Here is a 19,270-nt window from a genome sequence, read left to right on the forward strand (position 1 = left end):
GGGGGGCGGGGCGCAGAGGCCGGGGCGGGGCCGGCGCAGGGAGGGGCAGGGAGACGCGGGGAGGCCCCAGACAATGGGGGAGAGGGCGCTGCGAGAGGGTTGGGGGAGCCGGACTGAGGGGAGGCGCCGGAGAGCTGGGGGTCTGCGGGCGGAGGCGTGCAGGAGGCGTGTGCGAGCTCGACTCGCGGCCGGAAAGTGCGGGGGCTGGGTGACGGCAGAGGGGGTGGGTGATGGAGAAGAAGGGAGCGCGTGCAGGGGGTGTGTGAGGGGGAGTGTGTCACGTGAAAGGTGAGGGTGCTGTTGGAAGGGTGCGCCACGGTGCGGGTGTGTGTGGAGGGGAGAGTGCTGAGTGAGGATGTGTGTGAGGCTGAGTGTCCAGGGAGGGGGAGTTTGGTGGGAAAGGTGAGTGTGAGAGGTGTTCAGTGGGCAGGTGGAGGTGCTCCGTGGACAGGTGGGTGGAGGTGAAGGCGGGGGCGTGCACATATTCCAGAGGGGGAGTGTAGGTGAAGGTGTGAGCGTGGAGGGAACGGGAGTGGGCTATGGGAAAGGTGACTCTGAGAGGTATTCTGTGGACAGGTGAGTGTGAGGGGGAAAGTGTCATGTGACAGGCTGTGAGCTGAGCCACTCTGAGAGGAAGGCAGCAGCTTGTTGTCTGGGCAGGTCCAGGATCTCCCAGGGCAGGGCTAGGCTGCCCTGGGGTCAGGTCTCACCCTCCCTCCTGTCCTCACCAGAAACTCCGTGTTTCTGCATCATTCCCCAGAGGGAGAGGCTCCGGTGGACCCCTCCCAGGCCCTAGCGTCTAACTTCCCCAACCTGCTTCTCTGCTCTTCCAGCCCCAGTCTCTCTTTGTGTCCCTGTCTCTCTATGTGCTCTCCCTGCTTCTCTTCCATTGTTGGTGCTGACTCACCTCTCCAGACTTGAGTCCCTTCTCCCTCCTGGGAGGTGAGTCTCCCTGAGCCCACTTCTGTGGGACCTTGTAGACCTGGTGCAGGATTATCACCCTTAGGACCCAGGAAGAGTGAGAAACCATGGAAGGTAGGGGCCCTCAACCTCTCCCACCACCATTTGACAATCAGGGAAACTGGGATATGCCAACTATGAAAATCCTTGCTCTTTATCTCCATCACTACCAAAAACTCCTATATCCAGGTCCTCCAACAGACTTCAGCTCCCGGCACCTCTTCTGTCCTCAGTGCCGAGTTCTCAGGACCCAAGCTCCTGTCAACCTCTGTATCCCCAGGACCATGGCTCCCAGCATCCCTTCTGTCCTTGGGAGCCAAGCTCCCATCTATGTCCCCAGGGCCACAGCTCCAAGTGATTCCTTTCCTTTTCAATTCTCAGTTTACCTTTCTGTAAACTGGGGAAAGGGGTGTCGTGCTGGATAATCTCTAATCTTCCCAGGGCTCATGTTCTCTGTGTTAAGATAAGTGGGAAAGAGGTGTCCAACCTGGATTTGGGATACTGGGTTAGGGGTTAGCTAAGGGTTATCTTTCCTCCCAAGAACCTATAGGTCCCCTGCTCATGGTTCTAACCAATGTCTCCTGCTGCAGCTGCAGGGCACCCTGTGGGATGTTGGTTTGGTTCTCATTTGTCTTTTTTTTTTTTTTTTTTGCAGTACGTGGGCCTCTCGCTGCTGTGACCTCTCCCGCTGCGGAGCACAGGCTCTGGACGCGCAGGCTCAGCGGCCATGGCTCACGGGCCCTGCCGCTCCGCGGCATGTGGGATCTTCTCGGACCGGGGCACGAACCCGTGTCCCCTGCATCGGCAGGCGGACCCTCAACCACTGCGCCGCCAGGGAAGCCCTCATCTGTCTTTTTTGGTTCCACCTTTTCTTCCACCTGAGGTGGTCCTGTCCTTATCCTATTTCAGGGTACTTTATCCATTAGGGTTTTCATGCCAGTGACAGAAAATCCAACCCAACTGGGTTAAGAAAAAGAGGATTGTTTCACATATAAAAAAGTCTTGGGGGGCTTCCCTGGTGGCTCAGTGGTTGGGAATCCGCCTGCCAATGCAGGGGACAAGGGTTCGAGCCCTGGTCCGGGAAGATCCCACATACCACGGAGCAACTAAGCCCGTGCACCACAACTACTGAGCCTGCGCTCTAGAGCCCATGAACCATAACTACTGAGTCCACGTGCCACAACTACTGAAGCCCACGCACCTAGAGCCCATGCTCCGCAACAAGAGAAGCCACCACAATGAAAAGCCCGCGCACCGCAACGAAGAGTAGCCCCCGCTCACCGCAACCAGAGAAAAGCCCGCGCACAGCAACGAAGACAACGCAGCCAAAAAAATTAAATGAATAAAATAAAAATAATAAAATAAATAAATTTATTTTTAAAAAAAGTCTTGGGTATGACTGGCTTCAAAATGGTCTGTCCTAAGGGTAAATAGTCCCTTCGTGTTGCAGGATGGCTGGCAAATACCTCTGGGGCCACACTTTTCCCTCACATTTGGAGAGGGATAGAGAGAGAAAAAGACAGACTGAGAGAGTCAGACTGTGGGAGACTGAGCAGAGGAGAGACTTGAAGAAGCTCCCTCAGCAGAGTGAGGAAATATTTTTCCTTAGAAGCCCCCCAAAAACCTTCCATTGTGTCTCATTGGTCCAGATGATGCCACCTGCCTATCACTGAACCAATATCAATGGCCAGGGGATGAGATTAAGCTGGTTAAATTAGATATGAGCCACAGGCTCCCCCTACCACCAGGTCAGAGGTGAAATTAGATTTCTCAAACAGAAATAGACATTGGGGAGACAACTGCTGTGCCTGCTATTCTGGGGGGATGGGCTGCACACCGTGCGTTGACTATTCTTGAGTTTTGGAGGTCCAGGGATTTTGTTAGTTGTTTCCTCAGCATTATTCTGCGAGATAATAAAAATATATATTGGTCTCTGCCCCTGGCTCCTGGCACGGAGCTCCTGAAACCCTCGTAGTTACCCAAGTGATAAGAACATCAGGAGAATCTTTTGTTCTAATATTTAGTCTTTGACCCCAGTTCCCCACACAAGGATCCTGAAATCCTTGTCATTTCTTGGGTGATAAGAGTGTCTCTTGTTCTAATAGGTGATATTTGGTGGGCTCCTGGATGAGGGCTGGTCACCGAAAAGACCAAACTATGATTACAAGCGTGGAATTTTCAGGCCTGATCCCCATTCTCTTGAAAATGGAGTTAAGGATCCATGATGCCTACATGATAAAGCCTCCATAAAAATCCCAATAGTATGGGGTTCAGGGAGCTTCTAGTTTGGTGAACACATGCAGGTGCTGGGAGAATGAAATGCCCAGAGAGGGCATGGAAGCTCTGTGCCCCCTGACACATACCTTGCCCTATTCATCTCTTCCATCTGGGTGTTCTTCTGTATCCTTTATCGTATCCTTTTATAATAAACTGGTAAAGGTAAGTAATCGTTTTCCTGAGTCCTGTGAGCCCCTCTAGCAGGTTAATCAAACCTGAAGAGGGGCTCATGAGAACTTCTGATTTGTAGCCGATTGGTCAGGAGCACAATCTAGACTTTCAATTGTCATCTGAAGTGGGGACTGTGGGACTGAGCCCTTAATCTGTGAGATCTGACGCTATTTCCAGGTAGGTAGTGTCAGAATTGACCGGAAGGTGTCACAGAGAATTGCTTGGTGTAGGGGGGAACCCCACCCCCACATTTGGTGACCAGAAGTGTTGTGAGTGTGGTAGTAGTGTGAGAATAAAGGAGACACACAGGAGAAAGACACAGTAGGGAAGAACTGAGTTGTTCCCTATACAGGAGGAAGACTGGGTGGGTGATTTTTCCTAATACACATTCCCTCCTCCTTTGTTGCTTCCTAAAAGAATCCTGATTTTGTTCAGGCATCAACCTTTCTTTAATAACCAGATGATGTGCAGGAAGCCCTAGGAGTAGGGTCTGAATATACTTCACCAAATATTGTGGTTCCATGCCCCTTTCTGTGAATGCTATAGGCATGGGAAGATGAAACAAATCAGGTGAATAAAATGTGGGGAGAGCAAGTCAGCCTGGAAGTTTTGGGATAAGTTTTCTTTGCTTTAAAAAAGACACCCAAGGGCTTCCCTGGTGGCGCAGTGGTTGAGAGTCCGCCTGCCGATGCAGGGGACACGGGTTTGTGCCCCGGTCCGGGAGGATCCCACATGCCGCGGAGCGGCGGGGCCCGTGAGCCATGGCCGCTGAGCCTGTGCGTCCGGAGCCTGTGCTCCGCAACGGGAGAGGCCACAGCAGTGAGAGGCCCGCGTACCGCAAAAAAAAAAAAAAAAAAAAAAGACACCCAAGAAGAGATGGCCCTTTGTTATTGCTTCTGAATGCAGGTGTGATGTCTGGAACTGCAGTGGCCATCTTAAGGCCATGAGGTAGATAAGCTTGAATGGATCCTTCAGGACATAATGGAAACATTGAATAAGTCAACCCAAGAACTGCCCTAACTCCTGAGCTCTTGTTCTGTGAGATAATCAATTTCCTCTTTGTTTCAACCATTTTGAGTTGGGTGTCCTCTTAAATACAGCCCTGGCTACCATATTGCCTGCGATTCACATAGAATACATGGAGGCAGCCCTGCTTGCAGATGAAAACAAGAAGTGGTAGTTTTCTTTTTCGATTGCTCCCCCCATCCTTGTGATAGGATCTCTCTCACAGAGGTTGTTTTCTCAGCTCTGGCCAAGTGGGTTGTTTACCATGAGAATTGCCCGACCAGTGGATGCCTGTTTACAACCCAAACAGCTGTATGTGGTGGCTTTGACGTAAGCTTCCCTGGCCACAGCAGCGGAGGTCGTAGGCAGAGCCCTCACCCAAACTGGACCCCACCAGAGGAGTCTGTCCGTTAAAATTTTAGAACCAGACAAAAGTAGTTCTTGACATTTCAAGGGCATATGTGGCTACTATGCTTGAAGCAGAAGGTAGTCTGTGAAGAGACGAAAATAAAGTGAAAGCCCAGCCCATGAGGGAAACCACACACTCAGGGTAGGAGAGAGAGTGACACAGAGGGACAGAGAGATTTTGCAAAACAGAGACAACATTGATTTCACACAGCTTTTCAATGCCGTTTCTTGTCCCTGGTGCAGCCCAGAGACCTAGCTCTTGCTCGGATCTAAACTTCCAGTAAAGCTGTCATTTTTGCTTGAGTCAGCTTAAACAGATTTTATTTCTTGCAACAGAGATCCCTGAACAAAAACTTGGGAGCCATTTACTCTGAGGTCCTGGTCACAAGGTCTGGTGTAGAACATTCTGAGAAATTTACCTCAAGCCTCAAGCCATGGGACATGTATTTCCATCCTTTGATCCCCACAGTAGGGCATCATGGGAGATGCAGTCTTAGACTCCAATCTCTGCCATAGGGTCTCCTGGGAAATGCAGCCCTAGCTTCAATTTCTGCTGTAAGGCATCACGGGAAATGTATTCCTTAGCCTCCGATCTCTGCCGTGGGGTATCATGATGGATGCAATCCCAGCCTCCACTTGTCACCCAGGGGAGCAATCCGAGGGTCCCTAACCCACACTTAAACTCTCTCTATAAAACATGTACACCTATCTTAGGCAAGGAGGTAAGGAAGCCACCCCCCAACCCCTCCCATTTCTAATAAAAACCTCACTCTGGGCAAACTTGCAAAAAACCTGACTGTATCTGTATTTTCTAGCTGTGTTTACAAGACAGGAACAAGAGAGCGTTAACCATGAGACATCGGTATAAGCTGACTGAACTTCAAAACTGGGATAAAGGTTGCTCTACAGCTCATTACCATCTCATTGTAACAATAAGATCTCTGCCCACTGGGCCATATTGGTTCAACCCAATTCCCACCCAGACACTCAAGGGCCAAACAAGGGCAGAAAAAGGCATGAACTGCATTCTGGGAAATCACCACCCATTTCCATGAATCAGGATGACAAAAGACCCCCATCCCCAATAACCTTTTTCACGTTTTTCTATAAAAACCTTGCCCCCGGTTGTAATCAGAGCTTCCCTTCTCCATTCTTGGGCCATTGAATAAAAACCTGTCTTGCTTGCGCCAAACTCAATTTCTTTATTGGCAGAACCTGAGCGGGAAAGAACTTCCTGAAGGACGGGGTTGAGGTCGGGTGGGAGGCGGGGCTTTGGTTCCGTTAGGGCCCCACGACGGGGGGGCCTCCCATCTAATTCAGTAACACAATTTCTGCTGTAGGGCATCACGGGAAAGGTGAAACTAGCCTCAATTTTAATTATGAAGCATCTTAGAAAATGTCATCTTAGCCTCATCTCTGCCTTAGGGCATCATGGGAGATATAGCCCTAGCCCAGGTTTTGTCGTAAGGTACCACAGAAGATGTAGTCTTTCCTTCCTTCCCTCCCTCCTTTCTTCATCACCTGCCATGTCCTGGGCGCTAATCTAGGTACCGAGAATACAGTAGTGAGCAAATAGAAGGGCTTGCCTTTTAGGGAGATTCTAGTGGGGAGAGTTAGCAAAAAAACAGACAAACAAGTGACTGTTTCAGCCAACCATTGCAGCATAACAGAATACTCCAAAACTCAGCTATGTAAAACCACAACCTCTTTATTTTATGTTTCTGTGGGTTGGGAATTTGAGCAAAAGGCATAGTGAGATCAGTGCATATCTGCTCCACAGTGGACTGGGGCCAAAGTGGGCTGGCTTGAACAGCTGGAGGTGGATGGGCTGATTCACATCTGAAACCTTGGTGCTAATTGTTGGCTGGTGGTGTGGGTTGAATTGTGTCCCCCCAAAATATGCTGAAATCCTAACCCCCAGGTTCCATGAATGTGACCTTATAAGGAAATAGGGTCTTTGTAGATATGATAAGTTAAGATGAGGTCAAACTGCGTTAGGGTGGGCCCCTAAATCCAGTGACTGGTATCCTTATAAGGACAGAGGGATTTGGAGACACACAGCCATATTCACAGGAAAGAAGTTCACGTGACAACAGAGGCAAGGACTGGAGTGATGCAGCCACAAGCCAAGGACTGCCGAGCATTGTTGGCAACCCTCAGAAGCTAGGAAGAGGCCTGGAAGGATTCTTCCCCAGAGACTTTAGAAGAAGCATGGCTCTGCCAACACCTTGATTTTTTTTGTTTCTAGTATCCAGAAGTCGAGAGAATAATAAGTTTCTGTTGTTTGAAGGCACTGCATTTGTAATTTATCATGGCAGCCCTAGGAAATGAAAACAGCTGGGTTTCTCAGGTCTCCTGCACATTACATCTGCTGGGGTTGCCATGTCCAGGGTAGCTCCTTCACTCACTTAGCTGGTGCGTGGGCTGAGATGGCTGAACATCTGGGGCTCTGTCTTCATGTGGCATCCATGCACGAGTAGCTTGGGTGTCCTCAGAGCATGGCAGTCTCAGTGCAGGAGGACTCTGACCCAGCAACCAGCTTCCCCAGGGTTGGACGGTTTCTGAAACCCCCGGCCCAGAGCATGGCATGGCATCACTTCCACCACATTCTCTTGGCCAAAGCGGTCACAGAGCCAGTCATGCTCAAGGGGTGGTGATGTTGACCCCATCCCTTTAGGCGACCACAGAGACAGTTGCTGATATGTGATTTGAGGAGATCCAAAAAAGAAATCCTGTCCCTCAGGGTGGGAGGGAAAACTGGGAGTTTGGGATTGACATACACACACTACTATATTTTAAAAAGATGGGCTTCCCTGGTGGCGCAGTGGTTGAGAGCCCGCCTGCCGATGCAGGGGACACGGGTTCGTGCCCCGGTCTGGGAAGATCCCACATGCCGTGGAGCAGCTGGGCCCGTGAGCCATGGCCACTGAGCCTGCGCGTCCGGAGCCTGTGCTCCGCAACGGGAGAGGCCACAACAGTGAGAGGCCCGCGTACTGCAAAAAAAAAAAAAAAAAAAAAAAAGGAAAAGAAAAGAAACCCTGTCCTTCACCTGCCCCCAAATACCACAGAAAATGCCCTTTTTCTTCATCAGCCGTAAGGCCCCAGGGGAACGTAATTTTGTGTCTGTGGGCTTGCCTCAGCAAACCATGGAAAACATGAATTCTGCCATGGTACTCAGTCCCACTGAAATGGTAGTTCTGTCTTTTTCTCAGTTTGTCTGAGGGTATCCTAGGAAATATAGCCCAGCCTTTATCTCCTGCCCCCAGGGCAGCAGGGGAATGAGGTCCAGTCTCTACTCCTCACTGCAGGACATCCAGGGGTCATCTCCTAGTCATCTCCTATCTCAGAGCCCCCTAGGAAATGCAGACATGTCTCCTTAGAACAACAAAGTAGTCTGGACCTTTGGATGTGGGAGAAGAGACTGGAGGTTAGTGCTTGGGTGAGTGAGTTGGAAGGTTGCATTTGGAGCCCAGAAATAGATGTGGAAGTGGCTTAGGGTGGAAGGCTGCATGGGACAGCTCCCAAGGCTGGGACCTCGAGTGCTTGGGCCCTACAATATGACCCCTAATTCCAGGAGCCTGAGGAAAGGTGTCCCCCAATCGTCCTCTCTGGAGAAGGGCAGATCTGGCTTTGTTCATTGATACAAAAATCTTTATTTAAGTACAAAATATTAAATAAAACAAATATTAATTAATAATAATAGCGGCAACAATATTAATATCACAAGAGCTCTCGCCTGCTGGCCCGTAGCCTTCCTCTAGTTTTTCTCCTCTGATTCTCACAGTTCTCTGAGATAGGTGTTTCGGCAGCTGGGAAAACTAAGGCCCAGAGAGGGGAGCACACTGGTCTGAGGTCACACAGCAAGTCAGTAGGGCTGGGAGCTAAGGGAAGGGCAAAGGGGTCCCCTGGATCCAGCCAGGGCAGTGGGATTTGGGGGTTCAGGTGCAGAGGAAAGTATCTCCCCACAGTCTGGCAGTCATAAGCAGGGTGACAAAGAGGCTGAGGTGGGCAGGGCCAGGCAGGGGGGCACCCCCCGTGTGGGGCTGGGTAACCAGGGCTGGATGGTTACAGCCATTTCCAGTACAGCAAGAGACATTGAGATGGGTGAGGCTGAAAGCTTCAGCCACAGGGAGGCCTTGGCACCAGGAGGGGGTTGCACAGCCTCTTATGGTGTAGCTTGGGTTCCCCAGTCCTGAGGAGAGAGAAGACCATGTGAGACTCCCAGCTCTCGGGCCTGGGACTGGAATTCTCACTGGGTACCAGTGGGAATACTGGTACCCAGTGAGAATTACCCAGGTAGAATACTACCTCGTGGTGGGTACCCCCAGAGAAAGCAGCAGGTCTAAGTGTGGTCCTGGGACCCCTGGGGTTCCTTCCCTCAGACCCTTCCAGGGGATCTGTGAAGTCAAGCTTATTCTTGTAATAATGCTAAAACCTCACTTGCCTTTTCATGCTCTCACAAATGTGTTGTGCTCTCACAAGGGGTTTCCTAGAAACCCTAGGACATGTGATCTTGCAACAGACTGAACGCAGAAGCAGATATGAGGGTCCAGCTGTCTTCTATTAAGCCAGATATTAAAAAGATTGCAAAATGGTAGAACAATGCCAGTCTTCTCGTTCAATTTTTTCATTTTGGACAATGTCTCCTTTTTTTCTTTCATAAAAATATGTCCACATGTCGTGAGTTTTCAATTGTTCTTTTAAAATGAACAAATACTATAGATATGACTGACGTAAGCAATAATTTTTCAGAGCGAGAAGGAATTTTGAGAGCCCAAAGTTTGAGAACCTCTGGAATAAAGAAACCTGCCCAGAACTTCACAGGATAGGATCCTGGGAGGCCCACCGGAAGTCCCACCCACGGAAGTCCCACCCCCAAAGAAATCCACATTTCTGTGGCCCAAGTATACATTTCCTAATGAACAAGTCCTAATTTCTTACTGCATTTTGCACCCTCCTGAAGGAAGTCCCACCTTCTCCAACAGGATGATCCACCTCAATTAAGTCCAGCTTCATGGGAAGTTACTTGTTGCAGAACCCCCCATCCCCGCCATAAGTATCCTCTCCCAGCCTCCTAATGGCTCACCATTAGTGCCAGTGGCTTCCAGACATTGATTCATGGGGCCTCGGCAGTCAGTGAGGGAAGTCTCTTTAGAGGAACATCCATGGGTGCTGTTCCCCTCACAGCTGTAACACTGGAAGCCGTTCAGTGGCAGGTTTTGAAGCTCCAGGACTTGGAAGAAGACCAAGTGACACAGACACCAAAGAAATTAGCATGAGCGGTTCACAGCATTACATCCCCAGGACTCCCAACTCTCAGGCCTAGATGTCGTGGAGCCCTCTTGTGGTCAGGAATTGGAACAGCACCCTCTTTTGGGGGGGTTCTCTAGGGCCTGCGAAATTCCAACCCTCAGCTCCCCACGAGCCCCCACCTGCCTAGACACAGGGTAAGACGAAACAGTCCTTGCCTTCAGAGAACTTACGATTTAGAGCTACACTGTCCTATATGGTAGCCACTAGCCACATGTGGTTGTTTACATTGACATTGAAATTAATATTAAATAATAAAAAATTATTGCTTATGTCAGTCATATCTATGGATATTTACTGCATTGGAAATGAAAACCAAGAGACTTTAAAAAATGTATTAGTGGGCTTCCCTGGTGGTGCAGTGGTTGAGAGTCTGCCTGCCGATGCAGGGGACACGGGTTCGTGCCCCGGTCCGGGAAGATTCCACATGCTGCAGAGCAGCTGGGCCCGTGAGCCATGGCCACTGAGCCTGCGCATCCGGAGCCTGTGCTCCGCAACGGGAGAGGCCACAACAGTGAGAGGCCCGCGTACCGCAAAAAGAAAAGAAAAAAAAGTATTAGTTCATTTTAAAAGAAAAATTGAAAACTCACGACATGTGGACATATTTTTAAAAAAGAAAAAGAAAAAGGAGATATTTTCCAAGTATCAGGTGCTCAAAAGCCATATATAGTAGAGGCTACCACATCCGACAGCACAGATACAGAACACTTCCATCACCATGGAAAGTCCTGTTGGACAGCAGTGATTTATGGAGACAGAATAACACAAAGGATCTAGATTATATTGAAGGGCAGAGTTAGGGAAATTTTCCCTGAGGACAATGTTTTAAAGCTGAGACCTAACGAATCAGAAGTAGCCAGCCAGGTGGACTCCTGGGGGAGAGGTGTTCCTGGTGGAGGGTACTGCATGTGCAAAGGCCATGAGACAGACACATGCTGGATTAGAGAGGGCATAGTAGAGTCTTTGCATTTCATTCTAAAAGCAAGGGGAAGGCGTTGAAGTGATTGAGGAAGAGTGACATGATTTGATTTACATTAAGCTGTTGGTGGGAATGTAAACTGATACAGCCACTATGGAAAACAGTATGCAGGTTCCTTAAACTAAAAATAGAACTACCATGTGACCCAGCAATCCCACTACTGGGCACATACCCTGAGAAAACCATAATTCAAAAAGAGACATGCACCACAATGTTCACTGCAGCACTATTTACAATAGCCAGGACGTGGAACCAACCTAAATGTCCATCGACAGATGAATGGATAAAGAAGATGTGGCACATATATACAATGGAATATTACTCAGCCATAAAAAGAAACAAAACTGAGTTATTTGTAGTGATGTAGATGGACCTAGAGTCTGTCATACAGAGTGAAGTAAGTCAGAAAGAGAAAAACAAATACCGTAAGCTAACGCAAATATATGGAATTAAAAAATAATGGTACTGATGAACCTAGCTGCAGGGCAGGAATAAAGAGGTAGACATAGAGAATGGACTTGATGCCATGGGGTGGGAGGGCGAAGCTGGGGCGAAGTGAGAGTAGCATCGATGTATATACACTACCGAATGTAAAATAGTTGCCTGGTGGGAAGCAGCAGCATAGCAGAGGGAGATCGGCTCGGTGCTTTGCGATGACCTAGAGGGGTGGGATAGGGAGGATGGGAGGGAGGCTCAAGAGGGAGGGGATATGGGGACATATGTATGCATATGGCTGATTCCCTTTGTTGTGCAACAGAAACTAACACGGTATTGTGAAGCAATTATACTCCAATGAAGATCTATTAAAAAAAAAAAATCACTCTTGCTGCTGTGTTGAACATTGGCTGTAGGGTAGCAGGAGGACCAGCAAGGTCATTGCAACAATCTAGGTGAGCAGCTGTGGTGGCTTGCACCAGGATGGTGAGCAGTGGAAGGATTCAAGAGGATATAGAAGCATAAAGCACAGGTCTTGGTGAAGCTTTGCTAGTTTCATTGAATTCCCACAAAATCCTTCTTTGAGAAAGGGCTTGATAGGTCCACTTTTCAGAGAAGGAAACAGAGAGGAGGGTTTCCCTTCAAGCAAGCAGCAGTCAGCCTGAGTGCACCTCCCCACCCCAATCCCAGGCCTCACGCCGGGTCCCCTGCCCCTTACCTGGGCCCCCATTGCATTTGGTGGTGTTGCAGCACCGCAGGAAGTGGAAGGTGTGGTTGTTGTGGAAGCCAGTGGGGCCTGGGCAGCCAGGAAGGTTGCCACAGCCTCGGGAGTGGCGCTCATCCCCTGGACTCTCTGTGGGGGCAGAGGAGGAGGTCAGATCGTTGATGAGGGGCTGAGATTGGATTTGCCCATGGTAGCAGTCCTCTGTCCATCCTCTGCTTCATCCTTCATTATAGGACCCTCATTTTATCGGGAGAAACCATATATCTAGCCAAAAGACACAATTTCCAGCCTCCATAGGTAGAGTCAAGTGGCTAAGTTCTGGTCAACGTGATCTAAGTAGAAAGATTTTATGGGACTTCTAGAAAGGAGAACCTCAAGTGGCTAAGTTCTGGTCAACGTGATCTAAGTAGAAAGATTTTATGGGACTTCTAGAAAGGAGAACCTTTACAGAAGGAGGGGTGCCCCCCTTTTGCCCCTTCTTTTCCCCCCTCCTTCTTCCTGGAACTTGGACATGAGATCTGGAGCTCAGGCAGCCATCTTGGACTATGAGGCAATCTTGAGAATGGAAGCAATACGTAAGATATGAGAAGACATTTGGGTTCCTGGTGACTGTGGAACTGTCCTAGTGGCCCTGGGCTTCCCATCACTGGACTTTCTGTGTGAGTACTAACTTTCTACCTTGCTTAAATCCCGGTTATTTGGGGGTTGTTGTTAAGTGCAGCCTTGGGGAGGAGCAAAGCAGGGAGGGGGAGTTGCTGGCAGGTTGGGGCTCACCTTCCAGGCTCTGGTGGGTTACCACATCCAGGCACTGTTCTCCAGGGTTGCGGCATTGCAGGGTCTTGTCCCAGCCCCTCTCACAGCTCAGATCTGATGACGCACAGGAAGCACATTCGAGGTAACGGCTTCGGGGAAAGGTAGAAACCTGGCCTGTTTAGGGAGGATTAGGAGGGTGAGACTCCATGGGGAGAGTCCTAGAGACCCAGCTTCCTTGAGGACTCACTTCAGCATCAATTCTTCCTTATCCCACCCTTCAGCCAATTATCAAGTGCTGTCCATCCCACCGCCTGAATCTTTCTAGAATCCATCCCCTCCTTTCCAGCTCCATGACCAGGTCAGACCTCCTTCAATACCAGCTTCCTCTCTGGCCTCCTGGTTTCCATTCTTGCCCTTCCCACCCCAGTGCATCCCACATAGCCCTAGAAGTATGTTCCTAATACGCAACTCTGACCCTGCCTCTCCTCTTCTCAACACTCTTCCATGGGTCCCCAGTGCCTTCAGAATAAAATCCAAGAAACTCAGCGTGGCTTTCAAGTTCCATCAAAGGCTGGGTCCTGGTCACCTTTCCTGCCTCATCTCCCTCCACCAGCCACTCAGACTCTACACCGGTTTTCCTCAGTCCCTGAGTATACATGCTGACTCCTGCCCAGCCTTTGCATCTGCTGTGGTCTTTGCCTAGAACCCTTTCCCTGCTCCCTATTTTCCCTATCTCCTACTCATTCTTCAGAGGCCATCTTCTCCAATTTTGCCTCCTCCAAGAAGCCCTCCTTGACCTCCCAGGCTGGATTAGGTGCCTCTCGGGGCTCCCCAATCCCAGCCCTGCCCACTCTGGGTCATCCCCGTCTGGTGACAAGTCTGTTTCCCTCACTGTTTGTTTGTTTGTTTGTTTTTGGTCATGCCACATGGCTTCTGAGATCTTAGTACCCCCACCAGGGATGGAACCGTGCCCCCTGCAGGGAAGCACGGAGTCCTAACCACTGGACTGACAGGGAATTCCCTGTTTTGTTTTTTTTTCACTCTTTTTGTTTGTTTGCTTGTTTGTTTCCTTCTATGGATTCAGTCCCAGGAGGGTAGGGCCAAGGCTGTCTTGGTCATTACTATGTCCCAACACAACCCAGCACAAGGCTGGGGCCAGAGAAGATATTCAATAAATATTTGTTAAATGAATGAATGAATGAACAATTACTTAAAACCCTTCTATTGTTCCCTGTGGTAGCCAGCTTCCAAGATGACCCCCAGTGAGCCCTGCTTCCTGGTATTTGTCCCTTGTGTAGTCCCTTCCCATAAGGAATAGAGCTGACCTGTGGAACCAGTAGGATACTGTGGAAATGATGGTGTGTGACTTCTGTGTTAGATCACACAAGACGTTGAGATTTCTTCCTGGCTCTCTCTTGGATCACTTGCTCTGGGGGAAGCCAGCTGCCATGTTGTAAGGACACTCAAGCAGCCCCACCGTGAGGTCTACATGGTGAGGAACTGAGACTTTTGCCAAAGCCATGGGAGCTGATCATCCATGTGAATGAAGCTACCTTGGGCGCCTTCAGATGACTGCAACCCACTGTCATCTTGACTACGACATGATGAAAGATGCAGAACCGCCTAGCTAAGCCACTCCCAGAATCATGACCTTCAAAAACTTTGTGAAATAATACATGCTTACTTTTGTTTTAAGCTTTGGGGCAATCTGTAATGCAGCAATAGATACCTAATACACTACCCAATCATGTCAGAGGTCAAAGCCTCATTTGATTGATCTGTGATAAACTTGCCTCTCACACGCACCTTCCAGTCCAGGCCAAGTGGATGAGTTACTTTTCCCTGGAAACACCAGAGTCATCCCTCTGCCTAGGCCTTGGCTCACACCATTCCCAAGCCTGGCATGCCCCTCCCTTCGTGACCCCAGATATCCGAGTTTGAGTTTGGGCCAAGTCTTAGAGAAATTAGAGGGCTGTCTCAGCCAAGGCTCTCAACTGGCAGGCCAGCAGCTGTAATTAGGTGAATCACTTACCTCCAAAGCCAGATCTTCCCCACCCTCTCCCCAAAGAAAAATAACTAAAAGGCTGACAGCCCACATCTTCTAATATGAACTACCATGAAAATGAAAACACGAGCTGCCATCACTGTCAAAATAGCTCATACCACGCATGGGTCTCCTTTGTGAGCTCTTCTTCTTATGTCACTCTTCTAAGTGGGGGTGATCCTCAGGCTCTGTCTTAGGCCCTTTTTTCATTTCTCATGGTACACACTCTCTCCCATGGGATGTTATCCATTGACACAGTTTTATCTCCACCTATCTGCTGGGAACTCAGAAATCTCTCTCCAGGTAAGACTTCTCTCCCAGCTCCATACCTGTATACCCAAGGGCCTCCTGGAGGCCCTTCAAACACCTGAATCTCTACCTGCCCCCAACAAGACTCTCCATCTTCTCCAAACTGCTCCTTCTCCTGAATTCCACATCTCTGAGATGGCCCATCTGGTCCCCCAGGGTAGAATCCTGGCAGACTCCTTGATCCTCCATATCTAGGCACCCATCTGATACTTCTACTGCCCTGTCTTCTGGTTCTGTAATCCTTTTGCTCTACTGTTTCTGATATCCAGTAAGTACATCTATTGAGTTCTCAATTTTAGTTCCTGTTCTTTTTTTGGTTTTTTTAGATCCTGTTCTTTATTTCTGTTGGAATCATTTTAAAAATGGTTTCCAGATTTCTGCTAAAAAGTAAACTTTCCTCTATTCTCTTGAATATATTGATCATAGCTCTTGTAAAGTTCCCCTGTCTAGTAACTCCAATATCTGATTCATGGGCTTCCCTGGTGGCGCAGTGGTTGAGAGTCCGCCTGCCGATGCAGGGGACATGGGTTCGTGCCCCGGTCCAGGAAGATCCTACATGCCGCGGAGCGGCCGGGCCCGTGAGCCATGGCCGCTGAGCCTGCGCATCCGGAGCCTGTGCTCCGCAACGGGAGAGGCCACAACAGTGAAAGGCCCGTGTACCGCAAAAAAAAAAAAAAAAAAAAAAAATCTGATTCATGACAAGTCTGTTTCTATTGTGGGATTTTTCTCTTGGTTTCCGGTCAGTTGGTCCTTTCTGTTTTCTTCAGGGTACCTTGTACGTTTTGACTAGCTGCCAGACACAGACGACTATTTGTAAAGGCTCTAAATGATGTTATCTTCTGCCAGAGAGGATTAGGTTTTCTTTCTGTCTAAGATCCGATGTATGCATTTTTAGGGCTAGTCTATTTCAGTTTTGCCCTTACTCCTAGGATGTGGTCCCAGGGGAAAGCCTGAGACCTCTCTTTCCAGCGTGGCAACTTCCGTCCCTCAGCGTCATATGCCTGCTGGAATTCCTGCTCAGTTCTGTAGCTTCCCAGATACTATTTTCTGTAGAGTTCCTTGGAGTCTCACCCTATGCATGTACGGCTTGCCAATGACTTGAAGGAAATTTGCAGATTTGGGGACTCCCTTTTCTGTAGTTCCATGCATTCCAGGATTTTACTTCTCATTTTCCAGACACTCTGGCAACCCCAGACTCCAACCTCTGCCTTGTCAGTCTAGCAACGATCTCTTTCTATTTGCGTTCTAGTTCCCTTCCAGAGCAGTGAATTGGCAAGTGCATTCAAGGAAAAAGCCAGCTTGTCTGTGGAATTCGACTTCTGTGCTCCCCTTATTTCGAAGATTGGAGCACCTCAACTTCCTCTCTTCATTTGCTTGCTCTTGAGTGACTTTAATAATTGTTTATAATTTGTCCAGCTTTTATAACTGTCATTGGCAGGGGGGTTGGTCTGATACAGGTGACTCCACATGACCAGAACTGCATAACCACCCCTACATCTAATCCATTATCACACTCTGCTCATCTACCTGCTAAATAGCTCGTAAATCCATCCACTTCTCTCCATTTGCACAGCAGACAGACACTCTCTTCTTCTTCTTCTTCTTCTTCTTTTTTTTTTTTTGGCTGCACAACGCGGCATGTGGGATCTTAGTTCCCCCGCCAGGGAATGAACCCGCGTCCCCTGCAGTGGAAGCACGGAGTCTAACCACTGGACCGCCAGGGAAATCCCTACACTCTCTTCTTTATCTGGACAACCTCACGCACCTCCAAGTTGGTCTCCCCTCATCTACCTTCCCTCCTATCTCTCTTCCACTCTGAGGTCAGAATAACGTGTCAAAAAATACAAATCTGAGGGCTTCCCTGGTGGCGCAGTGGTTGAGAGTCCGCCTGCCGATGCAGGGGACATGGGTTCGTGCCCCGGTCCGGGAAGATCCCACATGCCGCGGAGCGGCTGCGCCCGTGAGCCATGGCCGCTGAGCCTGCGCTCCGCAACGGGAGAGGCCGCGGCGGTGAGAGGCCCGCGTACCGCAAAAAAAAAAAAAAAAGAAAAAATCTGATAGTGATGCTCTGTGCTTGAAACCCTTTCATGACCTCCCAGTGTTTCCCACATGAAGTCTATATGCCCCACCATAGCCTAGAAGGCCCTGTATAATGTGACCTTGCCAATTTCAGCAGTTCCTCTTGCCCCATCTCGCCCTTCTTCCAGCCATGCTACTTTCACCCTCCTCTGGGCCTTTATATCTGTTGCTCCCTCTGTCTGGAAAAGCCTTTCAACTGTCTTTTTAACAGTCTGACTCCTATTCATCCCTCAAGATCCAGCTTAGCTGTTGCTTCCTGTATAGGAAACCTTCCCTGACCTGAGTCAAGTATCTCTTGATTCTTAGTTATCTCAGCCCTGATCACTCTGGCCTCTGTTTCCCCTGTCTCAGCCCTGACAATTCTGGACTGTGCTTCCCTGTTACAGCTCTGACCTCTGGTCTCTGTTTCCCCTATCATGGTCCTGACTCCTTTGCATGTGCTTCCGCATCCCAGCTGCGACTAATCAGGGCAGTCACCGTCAGGTGATGGGTCCGTCCGCCTCCCCCCAGCCCCGCCCACATACACATACACGCTAGACTATGAGCCCCATAGGGGCAGGGCCCAAGGCTATCTTGGTCACTCCTGTGTCCCCAGTATCACAGAAGAACAGGATGTGGTTTAACCAACTATTCTAGTCATCACAAACAGGGTAAAATGGTGTTAGATATGGGGCTGATAGGGACTTCCCTGGCAGTCTAGTGGTTAAGAGTGAGTACTTCCAATGCAGGTGGCATGGGTTCGATCCCTGGTCAGGGAACTAAGATCCTACATGCTGCGTGGCACGGCCAAAAAGATAAAAGGGGGGAAGCTGATATAGATATATTAGTTATTAAATTACTGAATTGACAGCTGCTGCCCAAGAGGACCCCTGACCGCTCCCAACCCTCTCTGTACTTTATTTTTTTGGCCACGCTGCACAGCTTGTGGGATCTCAGTTCCCCGACCAGGGATTGAACCTGGGTCACGGCAGTAAAAGCCCGGAATCCTAACCACTAGGCCACCAGGGAACTCCCTGCAAACCTGTCTTTAGGACTCTCATGTCCTCAAGATCCACTAAAGGGGTAACACCAGGCCCAGCAAGTGGCCTCCAGTTCTGACTGGTCAATATTATTCTGCGGCACTGACCAATATGGTTAAATATTTTGACTATTATCTCTGATTACGAGTATTATTTAGACTCAATTACAAGTGCTTTCCCTTCAGCACATCTAACAGAGAGAGGAAGCCGGCATCCTCTCTTGTCCTCTCTTGTAATTTCCTTGAAAATAAACCTCTGATTCAGTCCCCACCAACAGATGAAAGTTCGAGGTCAGGATAAATGAAAATCTAGTGGAATCGGGATGGATGAAGAACAAGGGAAAAAACCCAGTGCAGAGGCAGGTGCTCTGCTTCCTGACGTCATTGTGACTAGGCTGGCCTGAACCCATTTCCTTCCTCACCAGGGCCAGAAAGAGGAATCTGCCTGACCGCGCATCATGGGTCCATTCGCTCCCCAACCTTCCTCTGCTGTGAGAACTTGTGGAATTCGAGCCTTTCTAAGTCTTTTTCTTCTGCTGACCAGAGCCTAAAGGCATGAAACTCAACAAAAAGCCTCATGGAAGTTTCTTCACATTCTTATTTGTTGCCCAACTTAAGAATCATCGATCTAGGGAACTTTCCAAGCCCACGGCAGCCTGTCTGATTCCCTCCTATTCTGACTTCCTTTAAGAACTCTGAGACTTTGGTATCTCTGGTCTTTGTACCCCTTGCTGAGTATCTATTGCTTGAATCATCTCCTGTCCCATGAAAACAGTTACATGGCGAAAACATCAGTGA

General features: G+C 49.2%; 1 protein-coding gene across 3 annotated transcripts in view; it reads right to left on the reverse strand.

Annotated features, from left to right (window-relative positions):
* Positions 1-8,529: 8,529 nt before the first annotated feature.
* Positions 8,530-19,270, reverse strand: part of PLAUR (plasminogen activator, urokinase receptor) — a 14,389-nt gene continuing 3,648 nt past the window's right edge. The window contains exons 4-7 of one of the 3 annotated variants that reach the window (XM_029241753.1): positions 13,026-13,196; positions 12,264-12,389; positions 9,908-10,054; positions 8,530-9,013 (exon numbers count right to left, since the gene is read on the reverse strand). In XM_029241753.1, coding sequence (XP_029097586.1) covers positions 8,760-9,013; positions 9,908-10,054; positions 12,264-12,389; positions 13,026-13,196 — 698 coding nt within the window. In that variant the 3' untranslated portion in view covers positions 8,530-8,759. Of the gene's footprint in view, positions 9,014-9,907; positions 10,059-12,263; positions 12,390-13,025; positions 13,197-19,270 lie in introns of all 3 variants that reach the window. The other 2 variants (XM_029241762.1, XM_029241771.1) reach the window with 2 other exon arrangements.

The sequence above is a fragment of the Monodon monoceros genome, unplaced genomic scaffold (assembly GCF_005190385.1).
Source record: "Monodon monoceros isolate NGI ecotype Baffin Bay Population unplaced genomic scaffold, NGI_Narwhal_1 Super_Scaffold_10, whole genome shotgun sequence".
Classification (NCBI taxonomy): Eukaryota; Metazoa; Chordata; class Mammalia; order Artiodactyla; family Monodontidae; genus Monodon; species Monodon monoceros.